At 35.1% G+C, this 19,669-nt stretch overlaps 1 protein-coding gene across 1 annotated transcript; it reads right to left on the reverse strand.

The window, feature by feature from the left end:
- Nucleotides 1-17,574: 17,574 nt before the first annotated feature.
- LOC149157819 (protein PLANT CADMIUM RESISTANCE 2-like) lies at nt 17,575-18,952 on the reverse strand. The gene is made up of 4 exons (XM_089433797.1): nt 18,832-18,952; nt 18,505-18,576; nt 18,179-18,388; nt 17,575-17,829 (listed from the first exon to the last, which is right to left on the reverse strand). The coding sequence occupies exons 1-4, from the start codon at nt 18,950-18,952 to the stop codon at nt 17,735-17,737; spliced, it is 498 nt and encodes a 165-aa protein (XP_089289923.1). The 3' UTR covers nt 17,575-17,734.
- Nucleotides 18,953-19,669: the final 717 nt, after the last annotated feature.

Here is a 19,669-nt window from a genome sequence, read left to right on the forward strand (position 1 = left end):
AGCAAAAGAGAAATAACTAGTTGAGGTAGCTAACCAAATTAAAGAATTTTTAAAATGAGTCTCTTAATTCTCATAAATAAAAAGGAGGAAAAACAATTGACTTCTCATTGACTCATGTATCTAATCATATATCATGCTCGTCATATCAAAATTCAACCAGTCACTTGGAAATGGGAAGTATCCATACTCCAAGGAAAAGCTTTTGTTGGAAAAGGGATCATCTTGAAAAAGTTAGAAAAATTAAAGCAATATTTAAATCCAAAAGGGAGGAGAGAGAAATGTAACAAGCTATACACCTGTCAATGCCTCTAAAATCATAGCACCAACATTGGGGATAACCACCTGTTCCGAACCTTAGTACAACTCCTTTTCTATTTGGAGTGGTGGCTTCGACTGGATGTTATGGGACCAGTTTCCCAATAATGTATGGTTTGATGAATGAATGTTTTAAATGTATAACAAAGATGATAGGTGATTTAATCTATAACTCTAAAAATATACACATATATCTATATAACCTGGGTAAGCTTATAACAATCCGATTTTTTTATCATTCCTAACAGACAAATAATCATATATATGGTTTACATATCCATAGAAGGATGCATTTAAATAATGATTACTTTGTTTAAAAAATTAAACAAAGTAATTATAAAAACATATCACATGACATAATGGTATTTATTGCTGACATATATCTCTAATATAACAATTCTAAATTATTAAGAAGTGACTCTATATAGAATTGCTTGAAGCATGTTAATACATCAACAATAGCAAATTAAATGAAATGCTATTTACATAAAGAACAAGACAAAAGAACAGTGACAAAAATACCGCATGCATTTGAGTCTTGATATTTAAGTAACATTTTGATTCCACCTTTTTATTCCGAAAACTTCCAGGAGATACAAAAATGTAGGTCTTGAAAAAGTTCTTCACAAAAAATCTGAAACCTTGATCCACTGCTTATAAAAAATAAATTAAGAAGTGCAGAAGTGCAACTTCTCAAGTCTAGTATTTTGTAAAAATCGAGGACCCTTTCTCCAATATCATGAAAGGGTTTATATAATATATTTAAAACAAATTGTCTACGAAAATCGCTGAGAGTTGTTAGAACTACCAACATTAAAATATGGGATTTGAATTGCAAAAATAGTAATGCAATTGCATTTGAAAAGATTCATCGTATCTATTTCTTCTCTTGAATTCACAACTCACAAATTGAAAGCATTTTATGAATTTCCAGAGGGTGACTCGTACTGGAGTGTAGTTGTCTCATGTAAGTGGCATCTGAAAGCTCAGGGATCATGCGATCAACAACATCAGCAAGGCATTTGATGGTCATCTGTTGGTTGTGCGGCTTGAGCAAAAAGGACCAATATGCATCCCAGTTAAGGCTTTGTATTCTGTTGAGTTGTTCATCTTTGGTGGCCAAATCTTGCTTCCATTTATTTTCTAACACTTTCGCTTTTCGAAGCTTTCCTATGGAACAATTAGAAATTAAATTGGCTCCATATAAATTATCATTTACCAACTCAATCACATTATTCATTATAGACCTATCCCTGGAGGTAGCCCTTTCTGCCTTTATCAACTGTGTTTCCCACTCTGAGAATAATATTTCTTTATGCGACTCTTGAACTGTTGGTAGGTTAGTATGTCTTCCTTTTACTGTGATTTGCCAGGAGAGGTAATTTGTGACCTTATCATTTGCAACCTCAAATTCTAATTAGTTATTAACTACTTGATCGATCAGTGATGTAGTTATGATGGATAATGGGTCGATAAGAGATATTTTATGGCAAAGTACATTGAGCTGTTGAGGTAAGGCTTTATTCTCTTCTAGGGCTTCATTCTTAAATTCCTCAACCTTGGGATAATCTCTAAACTGTTCTATACAGAGTTGTAGTTGTGTGATTTGCTCCTCTTTAGCCTTAATTTCTTTTTGATGTGTCATTTGAAGTTGTTCGAGCTTTTGAGACAACTGCTATTGTATTTGGATGGCATGTTGGTCGATCTTCTGTTTCTCTAGGTTTAGTTGTTCCTCAAGCTATTCGTTCTTTTGTTTTTCTTCTACCAACTGTTCTTCAAGCTAATTAATCTTATGTTCTTCTACTATTTCCTATTCCTCAAGTTGATTAATCCTTTGATCCTTTTCCTTGAACAATTGGTTAACCTCAGTTTCCTTATCAATTGTAGTGGCTATGTATGCCCATGCAAATTGAGATAACTTGGTCAAATCCTTAGAAGGATTGACCTTTGAATCCTTCCATAAAACATTCATAAATTCATATTGAGGAGCCTTGGATGATGTCTGGTCTATTTTCATATTTTTTATTTGTCTCTTGACTGCAGCCTTGTGTTTTGGACTATAAAATACATCCAAGGGTGGTATTTCCTCAATATTCAATATAATTTCTCCTGAAGGGTTTTTAGGGATTATTTCAATCTCTTTTTTAGCTATGTCCTTATTGGGTGTTACTTCAATCGCACTATTAGGAATGGTAGGTCGTTGTGTCGCGGGCGATGCTGATGTGGTAATGTTTTGGGGGTTGCTCTAGCTTTTGATTTGCTGATCAAATTGCTCCCATTGTTTTATCAAGATGGGATTAATATGAACATCTGTGCTAAGGGGTTCACTGATCTTTCCACCTGTTTCCCCTTCCTCAGAAATATCTTCAATAGTCTGCTCCCCGTTTTGCTATGATTGCTAAACAATAGGGGTAGTATTTAATAAATCGAGAGGTACTATCAGTAACCTTTGTGTCCTGTATGCCATGAATTTGTCTATCTTCTCGACTCCCAATTTGAATCTTATAAGATGACATACTTGTGAGAACAACTCTGCTGAAGCGAATAAGTCATCAAACTCATTCTTCTCATGTATAAATTTACTAATTTTCACCTGACTGGTGAAATTGAAAGCGACCTTATTTGGATCATACTGTCTTTTAGGAATAACTTCTAGACCCAGATCCTTTGTTTTCTCTGCTTCTTTCTCAGCATGTCTAAAATAATTCAATGTGTAAGTGCCACAACGGATGGGAAATGGAGGCCATACTTGTTTCTTAGAGTCTTTAAGGTTTCTAGACATCCCTTTTTCCACTATCTGGTAAGCTATTTCCCTAGCTAATAGCTTATCAGGAATGTAGAGTGGAAGGACATGAGGGTCTGTAACACTGCCAAAAACCCTAATATAAGTGAACTTCTCCTTCCTGAACCAATTTTTGATTGAATTTAAGTCAATGCTAGCCTTGTAAGACAACTGAGGAGTAGGTTTATTAAAGATGGCTTGATGGACAGGTAAAATGGAACCATGGCAAATCTTGTATAAATGATTCCTGTAGTCACACTTCCATAAATATTTATGATAAATATGAATGGGGGTTGGATCTTGAACTTTCCATTTTCAGCCTAGGATGGGAAAGTCAAAACTAAAACAGATTGTGTCCATTATGTAGGCGCTCATATAGAATGGGGGCACAATTATGGTGGAGACAAATTTGTTCCTTCTATAATATAGTATTTGACTGGCCATTTTATCTGATAGTATGGTTACCAAATCCATAATAAAGGAGTTGATTGCTGCTTCTATTAATGCAACCATTTCTATAGAAAATGTAGCAGAATCAGGGCTTCTAAAGAGCCTACATACCATAGCAGCAACATAATAATACGGAGATGCTAAGGAGTCCACATAGTACATACTAGAGGATTCATGTTTATGCTTGTTTGGAAAATGTCTTCACTATTTGATAGGGTCTAACTCTATGTTATTCTCCTTAGAGAAAGCTTCCAGGAATGATTTGTTGTAGTGTTGTCAGGGATCCGGCAAGTGATATATTCACTCGACATCTTCACGATTGAATGTCTCGAGCATCCTCCCATCGGATGTGATGAAAACTTTGTCTGTTATATTAATACTTTCGATTACCCATCTCACTAGATCATTATATGGTAAAACTTTGGCTTGGGCTACTATTTTATGGAGGAAAGCGCTGGCCAAATCAGTGAGTGTGCTTTTTGTTCGATCAGTTCCATCAATTGTTGCTTCTTCTTCTATCTCCGTTGGATTTTCTGCTTCAAGTAAAGCATATATGCCTTCCCACGGGATTTTAGCAAGGCCTAGATAGGTAGTATCTACAATTAACACCAATTTTGCTGGTCCTTCTTCCATTGTAATGGGGGCCTTTACGTTTAAAGATTTCTTAGACATCTTGACCAACTATGTGATTTTGGATCAACACTGCAAAATGAGAAAGAGGAGTGTAATAGGTGAAAAACTTGAGAGGCGATAATACACAAATTACAGACTACAAGAAGCTATGTGCATTAGATACAAAAGATATTTTATTGTACATAGCTACCATGGATGAAATCCTTAAAAGATTTAACCATAACTGCTCCTTAATGTTTTATCGTAACTTCCAACATGAAACTTTAATGCTAAAGCCATATGTCGCATCGCAGGTTTTGCAATAGTGCTTTTTAGAATAGGTGTCATGACTCTGCGATTTGCAATTAGCGATTTGTATTATTTTAATATTTGTGTAACAATCGTGTATCGCAAATTGGGGGTTATGAGTGCCACGCTCAAAAGGCTTCTTTGCATTGTTACGATTGCGATGAGCGTTGAGCTGGCATGGGGAGATGACGGATTTCAAACTTGGAAAATCACTTTTTCCATTACAATCGATGTATCCCTATACCGCATGTATTTATAGTATTTATTACTTCACTTTTATCGAGAGTGCGATATGTGATAATTAAATCACATCGCAAGTTTTCAATGAAGTATATTGGATGCTTCCCTATGAATCGGCGATATGCGATTGCAATAGCCATATTGCATTTGCAAGGTTTCAATGAAACGCTATAAGTCATTTATTGAGATAAATGATGCACGAGACACGATAGTTATATCGTATTTCTTACAAAGGGCTTATTTTGATAAAACTTCAAGACGAGTGTTTTGTTATGACTCTGATCGCATCGCACCTTTCTAACTAGATGTTCATGAGTTCTAAAGCATTGCAATTTGCGATGAGCGATCCTAAATACTCATAAAGAAACTTTTATATGACTAATATGGAAAATCTACTTTATTAAAAAGTTTTATTGCTTTTTTTTAATATTCTGAAGGTGACCCATTTCTTATTAGTATTTTAAGACTAAAATTAAAAATTGAAATGGGGGGGTGTTGTTGTATAGCACAACAACACCATACTTGTTTCTTAGGAGATAAAATTAAAATACTGGAGACTTGACAAGTCAAATGCTTCTGATTGGATGGATGTAGAAATAAAGATCATAGAAGTTGATATTTTGAATGATGACTAAAAAAAATGGCCCAACTTGGAAACTATTGGTTTGATAGAAAAACAACAAACTTTATCAACTTGCTTAAGGAGTACCATTATGCATTTTCCCATGAGTATGAAAATCTCAAAAGACATGTCAAATAAATGGGGGAAATAAAAATTGACCTCATTCCAAGCAAAGACAATAAATCAAATACCATAGAAGCTCACTCATAAGTACAAGTTAATTTTGAGAAAAGAGATAGAAGGAATTCTAGCTACTGGAATGATCAATCCCATTGAAAAATCTAAATGGGAAAGCCTACTATTCATGCACCATAAGAAGCATGACTCAACCGGTCTGAGAATACGCATTGATTTCTGTGGGTTGAATAAATTGACAATAACTGATCCACTTTGAATGTTGTTTGCAAAAAATATCTCAAATGAAGTGGTAGGTCATGAATTTTATTCCCTTATTGATGGTTTTTGAGGGTAGAATTAGGTACTCATTGCAAAATAAGACTAATAAAAGACTATGTTTTTTACAAAATTAACCTCTTTTGCATACATAGTAATTCATCTTTGGTCTAAAGGACATGGTAGCCGTTTTTTTCTTGAATACTAGCCAAGACTTTTCAAGAGTATATTTATAAGACAATGGTAGTATATTTTGATGATTGGATTGTGTGCACATTATTTAAAGACCAATTTCAATTATTAATACTCATGTTATAAATATTTAGTCAAATAAAATTTCCTTTACTAAGAAATATATCTTTGCTACTCCTATAGGAATATTATTGGGCCATGTAGTATCCAAGGATGGGATCAAAGTCAATATGAAAAGTTTTAATTGATCCTTGATTTGATATCCCCTATTAATGAAAAGCATACTAGGGCACACATGATATTACAGACATTTTATTCAACATTACTCTAATATTACTTTCGTAATCAACAAATTGCTAAGGAAGGATGTTCCATACATTTGGATGAAAGAATGTGATGAGTTGTTTGAATTACTTAAAAGAAAGTTGGCTAGATTCCATATTTTAACATTCCTAGGTTGTTACAATAAATTCCATGTACATGTCGACACATCTAATGTCACAGTCTAGGTTGTTCTAGCTAAACTAGATAATGATTCCATATACCAACCCAACACTTACACCAGTCGAAAACTAGACAAAGTCGAGTGAAAATAAAGAGAGGTCTTTTCCTTGATCTTTTCTCTCCAAAAATTCTACCACTACCTCCAAGAAAACCCTTTCATTTTTTTTATAGATCACTAGGCCTTGAGGTACTTATTAATAAAAAAGTCAACAATGACAACATCATGAAACACAAAAAGACCGATGAATCAGATTCAAAGAGAAATTTGAAAAAGTGATTGACTTGACTTGTAGGAGAGAAGACATAGCACAATTCATAATTCAAATCCACCCAACGGTTATACCCAAACAAGATATTAGAAATGATGGGGACATCACATCACAATGTGAAATTTCCAATGATTCAACGTATTCTAAAAAAGAATCATCTTCCAAATCTCAAAACAAATATGTCCACTCACGTTGCAGACACCAAGAGTTATGGAAAAATGTGATATTAATGAGTTGAGACATAATTGATCATAGAACATGAATGAAATTCATAAAACATTTCATTCCTTGGCTATAAAAGCAAGTGAGAAATTAGACTTAACACCTATTATTTCTAATTTGTCACCAAGTGTTGCGTTTGAGATTTTGGAAATTGCAGACCTCCCAAATCCAAATAATTTAGACTCAGAGCTTCTTGAGTGCCTTCAAGATTAATAATTTCAAGAATACTTTAAAATGATGAGGAAAAGAGTTCATTTTCAAGTTGAAGAGATGCCCACATAGCCAAGAACTAAAGCTTGATTTGATAACAACCCCATGATGGAGTTAGAGGTTCATCTCCATAATATTAACTAGGAAAAAATGGATGAGTCTTCACAGGAGAAAAAATTCAAATATATCAATAAATTGGGAGTGCTCAATAAGAAATGGACCACAACTATCCAAATGCTACACCAAGCCAAATTATCTAGGTGCACCACTAGTCATAAATTTCTAGGGTGTGAAGGAGGAAGATGCAAAGTTCATCATTAGTGAGTACCATGTGGGTACTCTATGGCTTGGAAATCCTTTAAACATCAAAACCTAGACCATCTACAATCTCACCTTTTTTTCGCATAATGGGGATAAAATACCAAAGACAATTGACTTGACTGCCTAGATTAATGAGTTCATAGGTGGAATAACAGTAAAGAACAAATGATTAATCATCAACCAAGTCAAGTATCCTCAAGTAAAATGGGCATGCATCATAATTTCTCACTGTTATACTCCAACTGGACAAGTATCTGACATCAAACTAAACATGCTGAAATCCATCAGCCAAATTACAAGGTCAGGAAAATAACATAACTAGGTAGAGTATGTTGCTGACATGGTAAAAGCCAATTACCAGGAATGTCAAAATTATAGCAAGGTTATCTTATTCCTATATTTATTGATTTAGTAAGCCATGAGATAGGTCTCCCCATTCAGTGAGGAAATATTGATGAAGAACTATAAAAAAATTGCACACAATAGAGTTTGAATCCCTAAGTGGGTCCCCCAACAAGAATTGTTTAGAAATTGGTTGATGAATGTAAAAATTATGTCAAATAGATAGAGGGTCTCACATCAAATTTGATGAATTCCTTCAATAGCGTCACATTTTCAGTTAAACCTAAACATGACAAAGGTTTGGTATGAAAATTATGATGATGTTTATCCCAATGAACTCACACACTAGTCTTAGATTCAACAAATATTTGATGAGCTTTGTAAAAAAATAATTACAGTATTCCTAATACCACCAACTACTTGGGAATCCTATACCGAAGTATTTTTTCCACTAACATATGGGAAAAGGAGGAAAAACGCGAGGAATAAATGTATATGATACATTTCAAAGTCGACTTTCCAATCCCCTTAGTTGAATCCTCAAAGAAGACGACAAACAATGAAACCGACAAATTAATCAAAGTTGGGTAGTAAGGAGTTAGAATTAATTTGAAAGTGATCCTAACTAATACTAAACTTGATGACCCACATTTGCAAAAACACCTTGATTCATTAACAAATAAGGTGTTGGAGGAGATAACAGTGAGACTAAGGAAGACATAAGAGTCCTTGGGGTCATCTGTCAGGCCAGATATTTTATAGCCTATGGGTCATGCCAAAGAAATTTTTATTAAGACATTCAAATAAATGTTGTTTGCAGAATTGGATAAGGAAGCACATCAACAATTAGTGCCAACACAGTCAAGTTCCAAAAAAGGAACACCAATACAAAAGAAGACCCTCGGTCATACGAGTGAGGGTGAAAAAAATAAAGAACACATTCCTAATTCCAATCTTACATTAGACTTGCCACTTGCCACTCCAACACCAATTCTAGGGGATATTTTTTGTCAGCAGACTGAGAATGGTCAACGGGTCATCATCCATCAAATATCATCAGAACAAGTCCTTCTAATTGAATTGGGTGATGAAACTATATTAAAGACTAAACTAGACATATTGGATACACTAGGCAGGCCACAAAACTAGTAGCGAAACACAGATTTGACCCCATTCCAGGCATCTACTGGAACAATAGAATTACAATCATCGAAGGAAAAATATATAAAATCTTGTGATATTTCTTATGCATGTAAGAAGTATGATTTTTCTTCTATACAACATACATCAAAAGGAGCTAGGGGGAGATAGAAAAGGAGAGTGACCAGTGACAACACACTAAGACAAATGAAGCAATAAAAAGTGGACATCTATTGGATTGTATGAGACAAGTATCTAAAAAAATTAACTTAGACATCTAATCCAAGATTAATGATCCACTTGATTTTATTAAATATTTAGTCTACGAGTTGGTAGGACATAATGTGCAAACAAAGAAACATGTTTTCTGGCTATAGCATGAAGGAAAGTAACAAGGAAACTAGGAACTGTCAGTCATCATTTAGCATGAATACATCATATTTATGAAAGTTAAACATAGTTTAGAGAAAGCTCTCGACAGGGTTTTCACACATGGCACAATTATCAACAATTGGCCAACCTATATTTCAACAACATGTAGTTAACTACGAACACAAAAAAAGCTAATTTGTCACTTATCATCATGACATCATATATTTTTTGAAAGTTCAGCAAGGACTATGAAAAAAATCATATTTCAGAAGAGAAGAAGCTAGAAGTGAAATTAATTCAAGAGGAAAGACAATTTCTCATGGAAGGAAAGAAGAAAAAATTAAAGTAGATAATACCACTGAGTAGCTACAAAGCATCAATTATAAAATCTAACAGCTAGAACAGTAAAGCACAACTAACCAAACGTTGAATTGGTAGAGTTTAGTGGCTGACAATGTGAAATAATTGGCAGGTTTGAAGACTTTGGAGGTGCAAGCCTAATAATCTATAAAAGATTAGTTGATATCCAACCAACACCTTCAATCACTTACACCAGTCATCCACCAAAGGGTTTTGGGAGAAGCACCTTGTTGGGTTGTGTTATAATCTTTCCACGACTAGCCCGATGGTTTTCAGTCCATGGTTTTTTGTAGATTCGGTCAAGGGAACTACGGTTATGTTCTGATCCAAGGTTAATGGATTGGGGTTTATGTATGCTTCAACATGTATATATATGTATCGTAACATTGAAAGGAAAATAATAAAAAATCAATCTGGTAGTCCCAGTTTTGGGATCCAGGTGAAAATCTTTGTGTATATTTGTTTTATGTGTTATGCTCTCACCATTGTTTATTTTCTATGTTTTTGAATTCATATGCAGGTAGTTTTTGTACAGGGTTAAAACCTGCATTTTGTATCAGAGCTAGGTTTGGCTTCAAGGGGATGCTTTTTCTACTGAGGGGTTTTTCTCAGGCCTGTGGTAGACCCTATTTAGTGGGAGATATGTGGGATCGATTCTTGTGGTGAAAGAAGATGGCAAGTAGTGGAAAGATAGAGATCGATAAATTTAATGGTCAGAGTTTTGAGTTGTGGAAACTCAAGATGGAGGATCTGTTGGTGGATAAAGATCAGTGGATTGTTGTAGATCTTGGTACTAAACCAACGGGAGTGTCTGATGAAGAATGGAAGAAGTTGGATCTGAAGGAAAAAAGTATAATACGATTGTGTGTCTCAGATTCAGTATTGTTGAATGTATTAGGGGAAGCTACGACAAAGGCTTTTGGGACAAGTTAGGGACGTTGTACCAATCTAAGTCTCTGTTGAATAAAGTCTTCCTACGGAAAAAGTTGTATAACCTGACGATGAAAGATGGAGACTCAATGACAGAGCATCTAAATGTATTTGATACTATTGTGAGTCATTTATTATCTTTTGATAAAATTTTACATGAAGATAAGTGCATAAGTTTGTTGTGTCCTCTACCATATTTGTGGATAATCTGGTTGTTGAAATAGGTAACAATGCAACTTCCTTGTAGTTTGATGAAATAGTCTTATCCTTGATAACGGAGGAGATGAGATGGAAAAATATGGAGAGCCAGAATGGTAATTCCCTTTTTGTACAAGGATGATCCCAAAACAGAAACAAAAATAATTCCTCTAGTGGGAGATCTAAATCTAGAGGGAGATCTAAATATTGAGGAAAACTTGTAAAGGTGTGCTGGAAATGCGGAAAGTAAGGGCACTACAAAAGGGATTATAAATCTAAAGATGTTGAGAAAGGAAACGGATATGATGATGCTCCTTCTGCAGAGGTGAAAACCAACTCAGATGAAGGTGGGGATGTGTACTTGGCTTCTTATTCAAGTACACATGTAGATCATGTGGAATGGTTAATTGACTCAGGTGCATGTTTTCACTTCCCTCCCCATAGAGAGTGGTTCTCTGAGTATGAGAAATAGGATGATGGTGATGTCTTCCTGGAGGATGATAGGAAGGCTAGAATCATTGGTCGTGGAAAAGTCAAGTTGAAGTTGCAAGGTGGAAGGATTAGAACACTTCCAGGTGTTCTGCATATTCCTGCATTAGCCAAAAATCTGATTTCTGTAAGCAAGCTAGATGATGCAGATGTAAAAATAGTGTTTGAGAAATATACCTACAAGATGGTATGGGGAGAACTGGTATTCATGCGGGGAGTTCAGATTGGAACTCTGTACAAGCTGCAAGGTAGCATTGTTATTGATGGGTGCAATAGTTCTGTGGTTCCTAAAAGTGGAGCATAAAATATAGTGGTCTCTAGAGAAAAGACCATGCTATGGCATCAAAGGTTTGGACATTTTGGAGAGAAGGGCCTTCGAATACTTCATGGTAAAGGTATGGTAGATGTTTTGAATAATAGCTCTCTAGATTTTGATTTCTGTGAAAATTGTGTATATGGGAAGAAGAATTGGGTGAGTTTCCCCTCTGGTGGTAAGAGGGCGAAACATATATTAAAGATTGTGCACTGTGATGTGTTTGTACCTGTGAAAGTTCCATCACTGGATAATTCTATGTACTATGTATCATTTATATATGACTTCTCAAGGAATACATGGATATATTTCCTCAAGAAGAAATTTGAAGTCTTTGACAGGTTTAATGAATTTAAGGCTCTAGTGGAAAACCAGATAAAGAAGAAGATAAAGGTGCTGAGGACAGATAACGGTGGAGATTTTTGCAAGAAGGAATTTGAAGAATTCTGTAAGAAGTGTGGTATAGCATGGTAGAAGACTACTCCATACATGCTTGAGAAAAATGGAGTTGCAGAATGAATGAACAAGACGTTAATGGAAAGGGAAAGAAGCATGCTCAGTGGTGTCGGGTTAGGACAAGAATTCTGGGTAGAGGTAGTGGAGATTGCATGTTACCTAATCAACATATCACATTCATCATCATTGGAGGATAAGAATCCACAAGAGGTATGGATTGGTAAGAAACCCTCTCTTTCACTTTTGAGGGTATTTGGATGTGATTCATATGTACATGTTCCAAAGGAGAAAAGAGCAAGGCTGGATAGTAAATTTGAAAAGTGCATCATTATTGAGTATAAGGATGGTTTAAAAGGCTATAATATTTGGAACCTAGTAACAAGGAAGGTTGTGAGATGTGGTGTTTATAGAGGTTAAAGATGTTATTAAATATGAAGTCCCATTAAAGGAACTCGAGAAGATAGACTTTTAGCTAAAGGAGGAAGAATCAGACTCTACAGTAGAAGAGGAATCAGAAGATGAAGAGCCACAAACTCCTATTGTGAGAAGATTAGTTCGAGAAAGAAGGCAGCCAAAAAGGTATAGTCCATCTTCTTTCTGTTCAAATTTCTCTTTATCTATTACTGATGATGATCCAAAAACTGTGAGGGAAGCAGTAGATTCAGAGGATGGAAAACTTTGGAAAGAGGCCATGGTTGATGAAATGCTATCTTTGCACAAAAATGAGGCTTGGGATTTGGTGGATTTTCCAGCTGGAAGGAAACACATTGGCAGCAAATGAGTGTTCAAGAAGAAGATGAATGCAGAAGGAAAGGTGGAGAAATACAATGCTCATTGGTAGCAAAAGGTTATTCCCAGGTCCCAAGAATTGATTTTGGTGATACTTTTTCTGCCATTGCCAAGGTAGCTTCTATTAGATTACTTTTATCTGTTGTTGTTTCTTTTGATTTTGAGGTAGAACACATGGATGTGAAGACAACATTTCTTCACGGGGATCTGGAACAAGAGATCTACATGAAGAAAACTGAAGGCTTTGCGGTGAAGGGTATGAAAGAACTGGTATGCAAGTTAAAAAAGTCTCTATATGGGTTAAAACAATCACCAAGGATGTGGTATTAGAAATTTGATACATTTATACAGGGACTTGGCCTCACGATAAAAAAAGCAGATAACTGTGTGTATTTTAAATTAATTAGTGACAGTGTTATTGATCTGGTCTTGTATGTGGATGATATGTTGCTGGGTGGAAATGACAAAAAAATTATCCAATATTTGAACACCCAATTGTCCTCCAAATTCGACATGAAATATCTTGGTGTTGCAAGCTATATTTTGGTCATGGAAATTAAAAGAGATTGGGAAAAGACGAAGCTCTGGTTAAACCAGAGGAAGTATGTGGAGAAATAATATGCAGGATAGTAATTGATGAAGGTTCCTATTCCTGTAGTTGTAAAGTTATTTGCTAAACAATGTCCCAAGACACAAGAAGAGGAAGAGGACATGTCCCATGTTCCATATGCAAGTGCAGTTGGTAGCCTAATGTATGCAATGGTCTGTACTAGACTACACATTGCACATGCAGTAAGAGTATTGAACAGGTTGATGTCAAAACCAGGGAAGGATCATTGGACAAAAATGAAGCAAATTTTCAGGTATTTGTGTGGCATTAGTGATTATGGTTTGTGTTACCAAGGAAGACTAGGATTGGACAGAGTTTTGGACATCCATGGCTTTGTTGATGCAGACTGGCTTAGAGATATTGATCGCATAAGATCTACAAGTGGGTATGTGTTTAGCCTATTTGGAGGTGTAGTCAGTTGGATGAGTAAGAGACAACCTATAGTGGCAATGTCAACAACAGAGGTAGAATACATGGCAGCCACTCATGCAAGCAAGGAAGAAGTTTAGTTGCAGATATTGTGTTCAAGTATGGGGTTAGTACAATGAGATATAAGGATAGACTATGAGAGCCAAAGTACAATTTTCTTAGCAAAGAACCCCGCTTATCATTCAAAGACAAAGAACATTGATGTTTAGTATCACTTTGTGAGGTATATGATAGAAGACAAAAAGGTGTTGTTGGTAAAGGTGGACACTTTGAAGAATACTGCAGATGCATTGACCAAATTTGTGAGCTCTGAGAAGTTCTCTTGGTGTAGAGAAACAATGGGCATTGCAGGGTTAGATCAATGACTAAGCTCTCATGTGCCCCCCTATGGAAATAAAACAACAAGTGGCAGAATGTTGGCTCGTGTTATATTCTTGCCATGACTAGCCGCAGTAGTTATACTAGGGGGTTAGAGGGGGGGCGACAGCCCCCCCTGTCGGGGGGTTTGAGGGGGGTGGTAGTCCCCCTGTATGGGGTCTGGGGCAGCGCCCCAAGAAATTTGATTTTGGACCCTATATTAGGTGGGCAAACCTACCTATGGATTTGTGCATGTTTTTCGTATATGGTTTTGGGCGCGATGGTTTTCGGTCCATGGTATTTTGTAGATCCAGTCAAGGGAACTACGACTATGTTCTGATCCAGGGTTAATGGATTGGGGTTTATGGATGCTTCGACATGTATATATATGTATTGTAGCATTGAAAGGAACATAATGAAAAATCAACTTGGTAGTCCCAATTTTGGGATCCAGAGAAAAAACTCTGTGTATATTTGTTTTATGTGTTATGCTCTCACCATTGTTTATTTTATGTTTTTTTGAACTCCTATGCAGGTAATTTTTTTACGGGGTTAAAACCTACATTATCCAAGAATGATCAACACAATCGAACCCTCAACCCAAGTTTCACTTCTTTGAACCAAGCATGTCAGAGTGTGGCTCAACACCTAAGAAACATTCTAACATACAAGGAATTGAAATGGATGGGTCCAATTAGTCTTAGGAGGAGAAACAAATTAAGAGTAATTGATAGCTTAATTTCCCTAGAAGAAGCACAACGAACATCAACTGACTAGCCTAGAGGGTTCATCGGCTAACTACCCCATGAGCAGTGAGAAGCACAACCATTGGCAGGGACAATAAAATGATTCTCAATCAAGGAAACAATTTTCTTCTTTCCTGTACTTATATTTATATCCTTTGCAACAATTTTCAAACAATAATGGATGCGAGAACTCCAGGAGAAAACTACACACAAAGCATTGACGAAAGGGAGAAATTGCAAGAGGTTCGGGTATTCGAACATCTAAGATCTATGATAGCTAAGAACAAGGTAGATCTGACATTCCTCAAACGATGAAGGGATACCTCAGTCATTCCCACATTCGCCAGCATCAAACACAACCTGAGAAAAAATCTTTACCAAATCCAGCCAGGCCCGTCTCTGTTCAGAAATTGCCAGAACCTGTGCTTATCTTGACACATTAAATAAAAAGTCCTACGGGTTGCACCTTGGTTTATCTAAACAAATCGACACAGAACTTTGGCCCAGAAAAGATGGGTGCTCATCTCTTAAGGCCATTAAAAATCTTGAATTCATTCCAATGAGATCTATATTACACAATTACTGATCTATCTTGATGATGAGCCACGATGGATAGCTCGAAATGTCGATTCAAACAATTATGGATGTGAGAACTCCGGAAGAAAACTACACATAAAGCACTAATCGCAGAAGCCTCAAAACAATAATTTTCTTAAATTTTGTAAATCTCCAATTCTCCCACTTCTTCGAGAGAAAGAATGGATTAAGGGTGGGGAAGATGTTGGAGGGGCTAGTCGACTTAGTCAACTAGGCTATTTGAGTCGTCACACAAAAAATGTATTGTAAGTTAGCCGACTCCCCACTCGAGTCAACTAACTAAGTCAGCCTAGTAAATTCAGTTTAGATAGTTAAATTGTCTTAATTTTATATTAAAGATAAATATGTGGATGTAATTGACTCTATGTACTAGTCTTGATTGGTTGTTCAGGACATAGAATATAAGTACTTATTTGTTTGCTCTCCATTACCTTGTGTCCCTTTACTCTTTCATGTATTTCATATCATGATTATGTAGTTTACTTGTTCCTATGTATTGGTAACCAATGCATACTTTTTGCTAGGTTACAACACAACTCAATCTTACACTTTATAGACTTGTCATTCAAGATGTATACTACAACATTCAACAAATAGTTCATGGAGAAAATATTGTAGCTAGAACTTATTTCTAACTACAAGACTACTTTATATGTGGACTTAAGAATACTTTGTATATTACAATTCGTTGTAGAACTATAATATATCAACAAGAGTTAATGACACATGAAAAGAGTATTGTTTTCATCCTCCATAATTTTTCAAATCCTAGGCATCTTTGTCTTTTTATTTGACATCTTGGTTCAGTGTTGGATCTCCATTCTTTCTTGCCATTTGTTAAAGTAAAAAATTCTAACATAATAACTTCCCAAGGAAATTGTTAGAGTAACCAATTCTAACATCTAGACAACTTTTTTTTTTTCTTGGACATCTTGGTTCAATCTTGGATCTCCATGGCTTCTTGCCATTTGTTAGAGTAAAAAATTCTAACATAATAACTTCCGAAGGAAATTGTTAGAGTAGTCAATTCTAACATCGATGCACTCACATATTGATTTGACTAGGTTCGATAAGTGTCTTTTACAAAATCTTGGAAAAACCAAGAATGTGTCTCATTTTTCTATGGAAAAAGATCTTTATGATCACCAATAAATAAGTCTTTCACTCTCCCTAATAATGACAAAGAATCAAAACAATAAAAAATGATCGGACAATAAGACAACTTGTAGGAGTTACATACTCCAAGACTAAGAAAGATGAATTATTAACCAATCAAAAGAAATATTATACATTAAGATCAATAAAGTGGTTTCAATCAAAATAATGTTCCCAAATATTCTTTCGTCAATGTTACAATTATTTTCAATATGATCATAATAAGCCTTTTATCCTATCTAATAATAACCAATAATCAAAACAACTAAATATGATAGAATAAGCGTTTCATTCTACGTAACCATGAATAATAATGAAAACAATCAAATATGATGGCACACCTATGACGAGTAAGAGATACCTACTCCAACACTAAAAAAATCCAATATTCCTTCCCTCATTATTAAAATTATCTTGAATAGGATCAAAAGTTTTTTGAAATTATTAATCTTACACACATAAATGAAAGTAACCACCATTTAATAAGCCTTTCACTCTACCTAATACTAAGCAATACCCAGAACAACCAAAATTAGGATGATACACATAAGATAATGAATTGCCTACTACACATAAAATAGAAAATTACGTACTCCAAAAACTATTAATCAATCAAAAAATGCTTGCATATTAACATCAATAAAATGATTTTAATCAAAATAATATTCCCAAAAATGTCAATATTTCTTTTGTCATTGTTAAAAAATATATCATTGAAATTATTGTACCGTCTGAACCATCAATGGAGAGAACTATTAAGCAAGACCATAAGTACCAAGTCAATACATCTTTAAGCAATACCGTAAATACCAAGTCAGTACATCTTTAGGACTGCAATTTGTTGAGGGCCGGAAGCCGTGATCCGTAGTGTCACTATATCGTGAAGAAGTAGCATTTGGGGAAAACAGCATAAGCATTCCCCCTCCTCCTCCACAAATATATATTTAATAGAGTTTAAAAGCATCGAGTAGCCATGCATGACTTAATTATAGCGTCCCCACATAGCGATGCTACGAGTTTCTATTCATGGCTTGACCCGTGGGGGGGACTGTCAGAGCAATCCCAGCTTGCCCTATTCGCATCCTTTCCACACTGACTGCCCACCCTGCAACAAGATCAAGCCGAGTCCTCCATTAGTAACATGGCCGCAGGCTCGGATTCCACAGAAAGCACAGTTCTATGTCTTCATATATATATATATATATGGGCTTAGTTTAATTCTTCTTATAAAAAATAGATTAGTCTATTTTATAGATGAAATAAAAAAAAAAATTGACTAAAAAACAATTTAAAAAAAAATTAATGTGATTTATTTATTAAATAAAATGTATTTCTGAATATTCAACACCCTTAAAAAAAACTAAATTTTAAAAATAATTTTAATAAATTTTACTTAAAATTTTGAAAGAATCATTTAGTCTATAACTTAGACTAAGCCTATCTATATATTTTACCGAGAGCCGGATCAAAGCCTCTACGCTTGAGTTCTCTGTATTCCTGAGCCATGGCACAGGACTCGCAATAACGGTGGACACAATAATCTGCACACGGCTTCGTCTCCAAGTTGAATTTGAGGCGCATTTTCTTTCGGTAGGTACATGTATAACACGAGGTGCACGCCACATGCATCAACGCATAGTACGTCAATCCGGCTTGAAGACATGCTGCAAATATTACCGAACAACAACAAAAACCCAAAAACTTTATATGTCGTCAAAATAATCTAATATTCTGATCGAGGATTAAATTTACTGTTGCGTTTTCAATTTACTTTCCTTACATGTAGAACCGTTATCGAGTATCTCGGCTATTTGGCCGAAGACAATGCATGGACACCAATATGCGAGACAACCTGCAATATTAATCACACAGACATTGTTAGAATATAAATGGTTACAGTGGAACAAATGCAGACAACAAAACCATAAATATGGATTTTTTGGGCTCTTCTTTTTTCAATAAATTTTTCGTGAGAAATTTTCAAAAGTTTGATTTGTATTTAATAAATAGTAAGAAATCACAATTTCAGTTAAAATTATTGTGAATTCCGAACCAAAAAAATCCATCTCTTTTATTAATTAGACTAATAAGATAAAGCTATACTTACATAGTTTACAATCTTCATTGCAGTCACAGAGTCCAGTGGTCCATGGTGTCGGAGGACCCTGCTGTGAAAAAGGCAGTTGAGGAACAACAACTGTCGGAGGAGTAGGCACTGCAGGGTTCATGGAGGATGGGGTAGGAATTAGGGATGAATGAAAATCGGGTCGGTCTGAGTTGAATTAGAAACATACAATGTTTTTCTTCTACCTCTGTGGGGTGTGCCTACTCCATAGATATAGAGATACCATACGGTATGAAGATGACTTTGACTCTGTCGAGGTTTCAGCTACTCCCTATTAGATGACTTTGACTCTGTCGAGGTTTCAGCTACCAATTTTCGATTGACTTTTTTTATAAGTTGGTCAATCTTTTAAATTTTAGATATATTTATTTGTATTTTATAATAATAAAATTATGGATCATTTTAAAACATGCTAGCTAGTGGTTAGCGATGATGTTTATTTAATTTTTAAAATTGTCAATCTGATTATATATATATTCCAAAATCCAAAAAAAGGTTAATCATTTTGTTGGTTAAGATTCAAAGATAAATATATACTCATATGTAATGAATTTTTAAATTAGTTTTAAAAAAACTTTATTTTTATCTCCACTTACATGGTGTAATCTTACATTGTGTATATTTAAGTCAAATCTCAAACATTTAAGCCTGAAGTTTATCGATATTCACTAATTATTATATATATATATATATATATTTAAGGGGAAATGAATGCGTTCGTTGATTTTCTATCTAAAGAGACTGCATAACAAAACAGGGGTAGTGGCTCAACAAGAATTCAGAGATCGAGTATTTTTCCAGTTCTTTCATTGACCATTTA

Source organism: Pinus tabuliformis, chromosome 5_2 (assembly GCF_031772625.1).
Source record: "Pinus tabuliformis cultivar Carrire ecotype Pingquan chromosome 5_2, CPIR1, whole genome shotgun sequence".
In the NCBI taxonomy this organism is placed as follows: Eukaryota; Viridiplantae; Streptophyta; class Pinopsida; order Pinales; family Pinaceae; genus Pinus; species Pinus tabuliformis.